The sequence below is a fragment of the Apis florea genome, unplaced genomic scaffold, assembly GCF_048593485.1.
Source record: "Apis florea isolate Af1SG1 unplaced genomic scaffold, ASM4859348v1 contig_2201_pilon, whole genome shotgun sequence".
Lineage (NCBI taxonomy): Eukaryota > Metazoa > Arthropoda > Insecta > Hymenoptera > Apidae > Apis > Apis florea.
The window spans coordinates 1542531-1555858 of record NW_028256542.1 but is presented as its reverse complement, the minus strand read 5'-3'; the positions used below and the strand labels follow the sequence as shown (position 1 = coordinate 1555858).

The 13328-nt window shown below is 37.2% G+C and overlaps 1 protein-coding gene across 2 annotated transcripts in view; it reads right to left on the bottom strand.

The window, feature by feature from the left end:
• Positions 1 to 13328, bottom strand: part of CycD (cyclin D) — a 45217-nt gene that overhangs the window by 24052 nt on the left and 7837 nt on the right. For both annotated transcript variants that reach the window (XR_015295085.1, XM_012483414.3), the window contains exon 2: positions 9372 to 9587. Coding sequence is in view for 1 of the 2 variants with exons in the window: in XM_012483414.3 (XP_012338868.1) it covers positions 9372 to 9587 (216 nt within the window). In the remaining variant the exon portion in view is untranslated. The remainder of the gene's footprint in view (positions 1 to 9371; positions 9588 to 13328) is intronic.

Below are 13328 nucleotides of genomic sequence, written 5' to 3'. Positions count from 1 at the left end.
CCCCAATTGATAAAGCTGGGTCATAGGTGATCGTAACGTTTTTGAATTAGATCCGAGTTAAGTAACTTGATAATTTAATTTTTATTTGTAATCTCGCGTTATAAATACCATTGATGATGCAAAAAAAAAAAAAAAAAAATAAAAAAAATAAAAAAAGATGAATCAATCCAAAGCGTTAATGGGATATTATCTACATAATTCAATTGAACGAGAGAACAATTCGATCGAATCAAATTTAAAAAATTTATAAAGATATAAAATTAGAGGAAGAAGAAAAAATCAATGATCAATCAAGAAGGTTAGAAAACTTTTGGAGAATATGCATATAGAAAAGAACAAAGCACGAAATAATTTGAGGTTATGTAATAAACCTTATGGAGACATAAATACTTACACGAATGAAAAAGATTAAAGAATTATAATGGAAAATGCGTAAATAATAGGCATTATTGAAAAGCTAAATTATCCTCAAAAAGTTATCACAAGAACGAAACGTTCATACTCTCGAAGGAGTAACCTAACCTTAAAAACGAGAGAAATAGAAAATAGGAAGAAGCTGGAGCTGTGACCACTGTGTTCGATAGACAGATTCAATTTCACGCGATTCGAAGGAAGATTTAATCTTCACTTCCTCCTTCTCCACGGATCCTTTCGTCCCACTTCCATCGAAATGGAAACCTGCTGACACCGAACGGACACCTGTCGTGCAGCCACTTTAAGGTAGGCCACGTAGAGGAAGGAACGCCTTTGATTGGTCGAGATACAACGGATATGTATATTACACATATCCTTGCAACAGGTTGTCCCTGTAATAAAAAAAACTCACGATGCATTACAAGCGATATTTCGTCCCGGTGCAATTTTGTACGTTTTCTTCCTTCCGCCTCGGAGTAATTAACGGAGGCACGGTTCATTTCAGCGCAGCAGGATAATTTGTTTGAAATTTTATAATCGACAATACCTTCATATTCACTTCTTAATTAATTTTATTTGTTGTTGCTGGTAAAACGAAGATTTCTCTGCGCGGATATTTTGTTATTTCTAAGATTTTCAATTTACAGTTATGATTGTATTAATCGAATCTTTCTTAATCTCAATGACAAAATACCTTCTTTTATCGTTTTCTAATTTTACATTATTCAAATTTAAATGCAATGTTTTTAATATTCGAAGAGACATATGTATTTTTCTGTTTTACATATGTATTTTTCTATTTCTCGACAAAGATTTCCTTTTCATCTCACTCTTTAAATAAAAGTAAAAAAAAAAAAAGCAGTATCTTTCCATAGTAACTTGTTCGACAATTCCTTCTAATTACATTACAACAGATGGTCGATCATGCGATGAAAACTTACCCAGATCAATTTTACAATAAGAAAAAAACGAGATACATCTTATCCCTTTCTCTCGAAAAGCCTTCTCTCTCGTTTCGAACGAATAATAAATTAAGAAGCAGGCATAAATCATATTCGAGAGAGACAGGGAGGAAGTTTGAAGAAGACAGATGTCTGACGACGAACGTGTTCATCTACTGCGTATTTTACGCTCGCGCATATTCGTGGATTTACACCGATTTGCATACGAATCTTCCTTGACATATACGAATACGATAAAAATCGTTTTTTAATTTCGAAATTATTTCGAAGAAATATTTTACACTATCGATCATTTTTCTAGAAAATTATGAAATATGATTTAAAAATTTTCATTTCTTTCGTTTTCGAGGCTAGATTGAAAACTATTATTCTCAAAAGAAAATTAATTTATGGGAGAACAATTTTTTAAAATTTCGTAAAACCTGAAATTCCTTCCAAAGTGTTGCATAACCTCGTTTTTTTTCAACTTGAATACTACATTACCGACTGAGAACAGTTGAATGACGAAATAGAAAAAGAAATAAAAAAACAAGGGGAAGAAAATATAAATTATCGAACCGATTAGAGATTAAAAAGAAGAAGAAGAAGAAGAAGAAGAAGAAATTGCACGGAATTAAACACGGAATTAAAACGGAATGATTAAGTGTAACCGAACTATCGCGTGCCTGGCCGTGGCTTTCAAGGCTCCTTTATCGGCACGAATAATCAGGAAAAGGCGAAACGTCTGACTGGTGAACATCCGCAAACGGCAACCAACTATGTCGAAGTTATGGCTAGCCGGTCGGTCGGTACCGAGCTGATCGAGAATTATGCGGGATATGGGCTAACGATCGACAGAAACTAGAAAGGAAATTAATCGAATAATTAATAGTCGAAGCAGTAATTTGCGGGAGAAAAATTGGCTCGTTACCCCTGCTTATTAATACGGGAAATACGACAAGATCTGCATGCGTAATGGACAGGTGATGGTGGATCCGATTCAAACGAGAAACTTGGAATAATATTGTTGTTAGAAAAGTTTAAGATTTTCGAAAAATCTTTTCTTTTCTAAATAAAACTTTTTTCTCATTATCTTTAATAATTATAGTTTCGATTTTACAATTTTCTTCGCTTCAAATTCGAGGTTCCAAAGTAGAAAAATGTTTAATTTTAAAAATTCACGCAGATATTAAATTCATATTTTCTTTTTCTTTTCTTTGTTCGTATCGTATCCGTTTAATTTAATCAATCAAGTGATATCAATTACGCGCGCATACAGAAAAAAAGGGGGATCATAAATCAAATCAAATCGGAGGGGGGGTGTCTCGATTTTAAGGCTTCGAGAAATTGAGGAAGCCTTGAAGGACTTCGATCGACATCAGGCTAAATGAAGAAAAAGAAGGGTCTTCCCGATACGACAAAAGCTGAAAAGAAGGGGTCAAAGCTTCACCAGCTGCTCATTCTCCCAACATTCATTTGCAACACCGAATACGAATTTGCACCCAAATGCCTTTTCCCACTCGGCAAAGATTAATTAATTTGATCCAAAATTTAGCTTCGTCTACATAAGAAACGTGAACAATATACCACCTTAATGTATACACCTCTATTTACTAAAAAAAAAAAAAAAAAAACTATCATTACAAAACGAATCGTTTCCCCCCCAATTTCCATCGAACCTAAATAAATTCCCAAAATATCGAACGAGAATCTTCTCACAAAAGGAAGGAAAAAAAAAAAAAAAATAGGGATCGGAGAGAAAACTCGAGGAGGTGAAGGAAAAGCACAATTTTCGACAACGGGGAATTTTAATTTCACCGCGACATCCGATCGGCTCGGCTCGCACCTGATACATCCCGATCAACAGGTGACGCTTTCCACTACAATTACCTACACAAAGCACCTGGCCCACATCCGCGCGAATATCCAGATCCTGTACACCGCGTCCTCTCATTCACACAGCATCCCAACGAGCCATCATCCCCGGCCTTCCTCATCCGCTGCACAAACCGAGAGAAAGATATCCGAACGGGGGTTTCCTCTGACTCCTCTGAGGCCAAAAAGAAAGGGGTATATGTATATGTATACACGCGCTTCTCCTCGTATTCAGAGACGCAGCTGGCTTTGGGCGCGGAGCACGGGCCCGGTGCAACCCTCAAAGGGGGCCAGCATATACCCGCACCTGGCCCTCACCTGCTCCCCTCCCTTTTCTCTCCTCCGCGAGGACAGCCGGCCGGAATTCACCTCCACGGCTATATTTTCGCACCGTCGAAACGCGGCGTCGCTGCATCCTGTACCCCCTTTTCCTTCCAAGGGTTTTTGCGACCTTCTCCGACGCGCGGTGCACTTTGACACCGGAACTTCCGGCGGGTCAAGCCCGATTGTTCTTGAATCTTTCGGTGGGAAGATTTCGACCGTGAGAAGCCAATTGCCGTTTCGAAAGTGGGAGGAAAATGAGCGAGAAACGAATTTTCATTTCCATTGATCAAAAATTTTGGAAAAATTTCATTGCGTTGGAGCACGATATTGATAATCGAAAAGATCGAAGAATTTTGTATTATTCTGTTACTGTTACATTGTATCTAGGTTAACCCCCTCAAGGGGGGGACGAGTTTTCATTTCTATTAATCAAAATTGGAAAAATTTCATCCCATCGGTGCACGATATTAATCGAGAAGATTGAAGAATTGTAACTTTTGTATTATTGTGCATATAGTTATCTAGATTAACTGCCTCAAAGGGGGACGAATTTTTCGCCAGATCGAGAAGATGGCGGACAAAAATGAGCGAGAAACGAATTTTCATTTCCATTAATCAAAATTGGAAAAATTTCATTGCACGATATTGATAATCGAAAAGATCGAAGAATTTTGTATTATTCTATTACTGTTACATTGTATCTAGGTTAACTCAGAGTTTTTCGCCGCAGATCGAGAAGATAATAACTGGTGGCAAAATGGCGGGCAAAAATCGACACCCTCGACGGAGCGTGAGGAGGGAGAGAAAAGAAGGTTTGTCGGTTGGCGGGCCGATTTCCACGCACGACCCCTTTCCTTCTCCCTCCCCCTCCGTTTCCGGCCCACCACCGAATCCCTAGTAATTTCGCGTTGCTCGATCGATAAACTTTTTCGTGCCTGTTGCACGCGTGCCGCCGGTGCATTCCAGCGTGGTGCTGCTGCTGCAGGTGCACCACCACGCCCCCACCAACACCTTTCTTCTGTTTATTTTCCGATGATTAGTCCGTCCACCAACCCTCCACCAACCCTCGTCCCTCGCTCCTCTCTCTTCTCGTTTCGTTTTGTGTTTCCTCCAGCAACTTCCCCTTCCCCGAGGGGGTTGTTGCGCACGGTTTATCGGCAACAGGGTGGAGAGATCGAAACACAGCAATTACCCTTTCGAAAACGAATGTTTCGCGCGGCGATTGTTATCCGGTCTTCGACTTTTTTCGTTATGCTGTTTGTTTTTCGGTCAGGTTTGCCGCTCGGGCGTGAAACCAGGTGTGGAAATAAAGGGTGGTTCTTTTGTTTCCTCGTGCCAGTTGTCACGAGTTAATTGTTGTTTTGATTTCGAGGGCTGGCTTTTTAAAAACTTGGATTTGTTCGAAGGAAAAATTTGATTTATACCGTTTGCGTTTGTATTTGTGTTTATTATATTTCATCGACGCACCAACTTGAATAGATACTTTCATATACGAAAATGCGAGAGTTTCGTCTACGCCTCTGCTATTGATCGTCGGACGAATTAAATATTCGTATGAATTGTTCCACGCCACGACAGATATTTATTGTGTACAATTTGATAATGAGATATGGCGTACCAATTTATTAGTTGGATCTAGATTGCTAATCTTATAACGATCCTGACTCATTTCTAGGCTTTATTAGGGAACGCAGCTCTCGTCCAACATTCGCCGTTCGATTCGAACATACGATTTACGTTTCCACGATGAAATATCAACCGAGAATTGAGAATACGTTGATTGAACCAATACTTCTTCCAACTATAAACTATATTTGTGCAGCTATAAATACTAGCTCATAAAAATCAAATGAAACTTTGTGTTGTCAAATAAAATACAACGAAATAAATCATCCTACACTACTTTTCTTACTAAAATGTTCCATAAATTATTCCATAAATTTTCCAAACGAATGTTAAATCATTAAGATTGTAAAAAATTGTCCTCTTCCTCGAATTCTACGTTTTCACAATCACCATCCTCTCTCGGGAACGATAAAATCGAATCAACATCCGAAAACATCATTTCCAGCAACACTCGAGTAGGTCGATCGTGGTTGAAAATTAAATAAGACTCCCCGGTATCAGTCGTTATCTATTTAGGCCTATCGCTTGTTTGCCCGCAGTTACGCTTTCGTGACTCTTCTCGAAAAAAAGAAGGGATTCTCGTCGACCACCGTTTCCCTATTCTCCTGTGTATCACCTGCAAAGTGGGGTGAAAAGTGACCGAAAACACGATCGGATTTGATCAACACTCGTCACTTGGCTAGAATTATTTCGTCGAAAACGAGGGTTAAAACGAGTTCTTTTAACGATTAACTGTGATTTTTGTCACGATTGATAGATGCCAATTTTCATTATTGTATAATAAATATTTCATCTTTCATTTTGCACGCTTTTCTCCTCATTGTTATCTTCCTTCTGTTGATTTTGATTTAAAAAAAAAAAAAATCTCTTTCGCGTATACAGGGTGTTGAAAAAGTGTCCTTGGGAAAGGTTGATATGCAAAAATCAGCGAGTTGAACGCTCATTTTTCAAGTTTCGAGCAAATTTGAACAGTGTCAGTTCACGATAGAGGGATCGATTTGTTTAAAGTGAAACGTAAAAAAAAAAAAAAAAAAAAAAAGGGAACGTGCAACATTAATTCTATATTCTTTATCTGGTGCCATTGTACTCGGGGCTATTTTCTGACAATGAGTAATATCTGAAACGAAATGATAAACGATACTGCCATTCTAAAAATGAAATGTCGGCGTTAATAGACGTGGTGAAGAGCGTTAAGATATCTCAATATTAAGTATAATATACTGGAACTTGCAACAACAATAACTTGCAAAGAAAACGTATAAATAATTTTTATTCTCCCCGTTCTCTTGCAAACCTATTTCATTTCCTCAATGTATATTCTCTCCTTCAGATAGAACATTTTTCGATAAATCATCGAAATTAACGATTAAACGCGAATATTCATATTTTCCACTCGTCCACAAGTACAATGAGCAAAGGAAGGACGAGAGAATTGAAAAATCTTACGTGTGTTAAAAGCAAAAATAGATTTTCCAGCGTTACTCATCGACCACCTTCGAATAATAATAGAAGCTAATAAAACGTATTGATATAATGTGACCAAAAAGAAAAATGTAGGCGCGTGTATATATATCTCTCTCTCTCTCTTCTTAATTCCAAAATTCTTCCCGACGATATAAATTTTGTGGCGAAGCTCCGGGTAAATCACGAGATTCTCCCACGAGAATTTATTTTTCTCTCTCTCTCTCTCTCCCCGCAAAATTTGCCATTTGCAAGAGACACGTTGTGACATTTTAATCGAAGGTGACGGCGGATTCCAGCCGACTATTTTCGAACAGCCTCGAATCTGAACACGAATCTCCACCACCACGATCTCTGATTCATTCGAATCGATCAAATTATACCGTCGATGAATTATACCTTCTCTCATTCCTCGATTCAAGGTGTGTGTGTTCAATTATGGAATTCGATTTTAATTATTTCTCGAATATGCATAACGACGTTATCATCGATCGTGAAATCTTCTCGATAATATTAATTAATAATACAGATTTCCGGTTAAATTAAATGGAAAAAGTGTCAACGTTCGATCATAGTTAGTTAGCTAGGAATTTGTCGGGAAACGTTAAAATTATAATTATATTCGGTGATACAAAAATATCCAAAAATTGCACGAGTATGTTAATCCCCTTCCTATTTTCTTCATCACCCACTTTCTCGAACGTTATTAACGTGGTTACAAAATTTAAGTGTCCCGCGACATTGAGAATTTTTTTTAAGAAGTTCGTCTTTATCGCTTAAACAATTATAAGGCCAAAATCTTTCCGATAGCATCGATTTTTATCAGATAACATACGACACGTTCGGTTTTTCTTCTTTCTTTTTTTTTTTTTTAATAAATTAGCGATGCCACCCGGGACCAGATTAGATAATAAATTAAAGAACCGTCTGGCGATTGTTTGCTAAATTTTTTTTTTTATCTCACGAAACTTTTTCTCGCATTGCACTCGTTGCAAATTTTTTTTTTTTTTTTTTGATATCTTTTCGTATTTCTCGATATCGCCTGACCCACATATTTTCTCAATTTCTATTTGTTACATTTAATTAACCTCTTTTCGTTTCTTTTTTTTTTTTTTTTTAAACGAATCGGAGAATAATAAGATTCCAAAGAGCCGTCTTTCAATTAACGAATCGCGCATTTCTAACTTTTAATTTTGGTCTTAATTATTTTATAAAAAAAATAATAAAAATTGCACTTAATTCGTATCACTCGATAGCAATAAATTCCGCGAAATATATTATTCATTCTAGATTTTAAAAATTTACACGATATTTAAAAAAAAAAAAATAAAAATAAATTATATCGATGCAACGAAATCGAGAGAACCGAGGAGAAAATCGCGTAGAAAAGAAAAAGAAGAAAAAAAATCACCACCATCGGTGGATTTAAACCGACGTAAACGCGTTAAATCCGAGAGCACGGAATAAGCAAGAAAATTCCCCTGCGTCTGCTGTAATCCTTAACATTCCACGAATATCAAAAACGATCTAAAAGACGTCGTAACGTTGCACGGCGAAAAACAAGCTGAACACGCGTAAAACGTAAGAATCGAATGATAATCAAGCGAGGCCTGGTGGTATCGACGGGACAGGTTATCAGGGAGCAGGAGAGATTTAACGGTTTCCTCGAGGAGGAGGAACAACAATGGAATAGAGCAAGATAACAACGCGCCTCATTTTTTTTTTTTTTTTTCACCAAAATTTCTCCTATGAAAGTTTCATGACGATTAGCATGTCAGCCGCTAGCCACGCGAGTCGATACTGGTCTATGATACATATTTAAGGGAGAAAGGGAAATTTGGAAGTACCGTTTGAAAGGAGTGCATCTCGATTTCGAAAGAGTCGCGATTTTATTTTTCCATTTTTGATTATCTCTCCTCGATGAATATATATATGAATATTTTGTTTCGCTCTTCTAACTCTCCTGAAGGAGATATGAAATAAAGGATATCGAAGGAAAGACTGTTCGTTTGAAAATGCGACAAAAAAAGTCGAGGCGAGTTTATCTTTATTAGAGATCTTTCTCTCGTGGACAGAGGAGGTGAGAGAAAGATATCGGTCGCGTGGCTTTGCACCGAAAAAACTCTACTGGGTAGAGTTAGGTATACCAGAGTATACCTGAGTATTTTAACTTATTGCCAAAAAGAAAGAAAAAGATGCAATTAACGATAAGTATTGGGTTTCGTTAACGAACTATGTCTCTTCGGTGTTCAAGGATTTTTCTTCTTTCTCCCACCTTTTAATAACCTTAAAATACTTTACTTTGTCCACCAAATTAATAATAATAACAATCCACTCGAGTCTTTTGTTTAATCCAATTATTATAGCTTAATAATAATAAAAAAAAAAAAAAATAGCATAGCCCAAGTACAAAACTCAATCAATCCCACCACCATTTTTCTCCTAAACCATCCTATCCCACCATTTTTCCACCACGATAACGTGCAATATTTAAACTTCCTTAAGCAGAAAACACGCGTCACTTTTTATCCCAGAATATCCTACTAGCACTACACTCTACCCATCTCGTCCCAGGAAAGTGATAGAGCTTTAAATATCCCGGACAATCTTCGATCAAGTTTTTAAGTTTCGAGACATTGTTGACAAATCGAAAGAATGAACGAACGGTGAAGGCAGAAACGGGAGGAAAGAATAAATAAACGGGACGAAAAATTCGAGAAATTCACTTACCCATAAGTCATCCATGGTGATGGAGTTGTCTGTGTAGAAAACGAGCACCTCAGCGGTGAGCGGTGATGGCTCTCGCAATTTCGAGGCGAGAAGTAGGCAGGCAGTTCCCAGCAGCTGCAGCTGCGACTTCCTGATCGGGCAGATCGAGAGGAACCTGTCGACATAGTTCATCGACAGGGGGAAGACCTCGTCCTGGCACTTCTGCTCCTCGCATACCTGTCAACGATCATCGAACAGATTAAAATCTGTGCGAGAAGGGGTTGTTGTCGCTTTCGACAATTTGCCCTCCTCACGGGAGGAGGAGGAGGAGGGGGGGCGTTGTTGAGAGAAGGGCGGCGCTTCTGGGGATGCGTCGATACCTGGTGTTGAATTAACGGTGGAACGTGGGTCCGTGAGCCGAGGTTTTCAAAGGGTTTTGCCGACGAGGGATCTTTGGGGGAGGGGGTGTTAAATCGTTATTTGTTTAATCAACGCATAATAATAGAATATTTTTGGATGGAATGTGAATGTTGAATAATAAGGGTGAAGAAGAAATTTTGGATCGTATCTTTTTCAAATGTATCCGTACATTTTTCTTTGCTTTTGTTGATTTTCAAATACAAAATGTCGAAAGTAAAAAATACTTTTTCATATTAATCGTATAAATCGATGCAGAATGGTTTATTGCCAATTTGTAATAACAACAATATTTCGATTATTTCTCTCGTTGTAAAAATGTAATTAATTAACTTGATGTAAATTTTCTAGCGAGAATTAAATAATACGATCAAGAAAGGAAAAAAGAAGCAATGGAAGAATTTTTTATGGAATAAAATATTCGAAATAAAAATCTGGAAACGATGACGTTTCGTAAATTAATCGAGAGCCGATGACAATTGAACAAAATAACGATATAAAAATAAGCCGGGGACAAAAATCAGAGACCGGATTTCCTCTCTCTTGTATTTTAACATCGTGGCTTTGGCTAATCGATCACCCTGGGGCACAGGTCGGGGACCTCGGGTTTTTGTTTTCAAAGTATTCTCGAGGAGGAAGATACAATCGATACAGTCGATGCTGAAGAAGAGTGTAACGAGCTTTTGACGTGGAACGAAACTCGAGGTTCGACAGGTCGTAATAATTTTTCGTTAAACGACCACGTCTACGATAATAATTCGATAGAAATAAATCGATCCAATTTAAATTGTAAAAATAAAGGACAACAAGATAGAAATATTCGGAATAACACATTGAATTTTCAATAAGTGTTATCAGGTTCGAAGAGAAGAGTTCGTAAGCGATGAAATAAAATTATTTTCTACGGGAGAAAAAAATAAATAAACAAAGATTCTTGACGTATCTTGGAAATTTCTTTCCTTTGGAGAAAATTCAACTCGAAGTAAGAAATCGTTTTCGATCGAAATATTAGGGTCGAGCAAAATTTTCCACGATTCACCAGATGGTCAACCAAAAGTCCCACCGGTTTTGGGTGCAGCCGTACGAATCGTCGAGCGTGGCCAACGATTCTTCACCCTTTTCCAACAACGCCCACTGCTTCCACGATGCATACACAATGACCAATTAACGCTAAAAAATAATTATCTGTGACCTATCGTCGATTAAATTATCATTATTATCCTCGCACCGTGCGTTTCAGGAAAGGATAAATAAAGTATAAAGTGTAAATAAACGAATTATCAACGGGACAAGTAAGTTGAAATGAACAACAGGATCAGTTATTAAAATTGAATTAATGAAATTGAATGGAACGTTAATATTGTTACAACGTTTCAATTATTAACGTTTACTCACAATTATATTTAATTAAATATACACGTATCAACAAAGTATCCCATTCATCGAATTTGAATAATATTATTTCTTTTAACATTTTTAAATAATTTACGATTTTCCAGCCTTGGAAAATCCTCATGGAACTTATCCCTTCAATAGAAATGAATCGCATTATAATCCCCGCTGTTCTCTATCTCGACTTAATGAGATAGAGTCTCGTTGAATCACATTGAAAGACCGAGTCTAAAATCGGGCATCGGCGTCGTCTTGAATGGAAACTGCGGTTTCATACAGGCCGTCTCAAGACCTGGATGATACCAGCCAGCCGAAGCGCGAATACACGACTCCGACGACTCGTTTGAAAACGAGTCGAAAAAAATACGAGGCGAAGTAACATTTTCCTGAGAACCCTTTCGAATTCAATTTTATTCCACGTTTTCGATTTACTTTTACTCGAGTAGAATCGAAATTGTCCCCTGTGCAATTTTTTTTTTTTTTTTTTTTTCGTCGAGGAGGCTTCGTTTCGAAAAGAAAAAAGAAAAAATCGAATTGGAAAGTTTCAATCAATATATTCGATCTTTCGATACATCCAATTTTTTCGAAAGCTTCGAAACGAATTTCCCATTTATTTTTTGCTCGTAGAATCACGGAGCGGATCCACAAATTACGTCACTCGTTCTCGAAAAACATCCTGTATTTTAAAATCGTGCATTCGTTGCAGCGTAGAGCTATATTTGGTAAATCGATTAGATCACCATCGGCGCTAAACATTTATAATCTTTCCCTATGATTCATCGTCTTTTACATCTCGTTCTATTCCTGTTTAAGTTCTAATGTTACTGTTTGTATCAATCAGTGATAACATTCGTAGATGGTTTACGCGAGAAAGAAACGACAAAACTTATGCGGCGACGTAAAATTCTTTCCAAATTCTCAAAAAAAAAAAAAAAAATATATAAATAAATAAGTGAGCAAACGAGGAGAAAGAAAATATACACGGATATTAGACCCGATTATTAGACGGAATAAAAGATCGAGTTTAGAAAAATCGACTAAACTTCTTCGTCAATGATATATTTCCAAACTGGTTTATCTGTCTATCGGTTCGGTTATCGGCCCAATTATTCGTAAAAAGAAAAATACCACTCCTGTAAATTTTCATGGGCGAAAACGATGACATGTATATCTCTTTCAAAGGCGCCGCATTGTTTCGAAGGTGGTCGTTTCCACGAATTGGCCAGGCCTAGCAGTGTCTCGAGTGGCAATTTATGGCACCGTTTTTGTACATTTTGAAGGCGCAGCGTGCGGTGCACAGATGCGTTTTCAACAACTATGTGTTACCGTTACCCGACTTTTCCCTCCCCAAATAAATAAACCGAATAATAAATATTTGCCACGATTAAATGTAAATAAGCGATTCGAATTCGAGTTTTTTCCTTTCCTCGTTTATATATTCCTCCGCGTATCGTATACACAATATTTTTACGCGTCGAAAATATCTTTGTAAAAAGTTGCTTTTCATTTGACGAATAAAAATGTAAATAATACATAATAGGAAGGATTTATCCGTCCATCCAATTTTTTCCAAAAAAAAAAAATAAATAAAGATAAATAAAAAAGTACGGGTCAGTTTCGTAATTCACAAGTTGGAAACGAGTAATCCTCCAACCTATTACACCGTGCATCTGTTCAAATATTAAAGAAAGTTGGCTCGAATTGGAGCTCGATATCTCTCGTTCGAATGAGGAACACGTTTCAAGCTCGAATTAAAAAGAAACAGGGGGGGGGGGGAAGGTTAAAACCGATAAAAACTCCATGGGCCAACAAACTCGTCTGTGTGTGTATATATATATATATATCTGCCAGACGGTCATCCGTTACCCTTCATCATCCAGATAATTATTTTTGCGAATCATTTGAAAATTTTTCTCTCCTCGAAACGCGCAAAATTCTAATATCGATTTCTTCATATTTTTTTCCTCTCCTGTCAAGAGCTGTGTGCGCCACACGTTATCGATTATCCCTGATTTTGTTGATTTTGTTGATAGAGAAATTTGATTTATTTAAATCGAGAAAAACATGGAATTTCTCGTCCTTTAAATATTTTGGAATATCGTTTAATTTTGTGTGCATCCTAATTCTTCGAATACTGGTATATTTCGTTTCAAAAGTTTTGAACCAAGT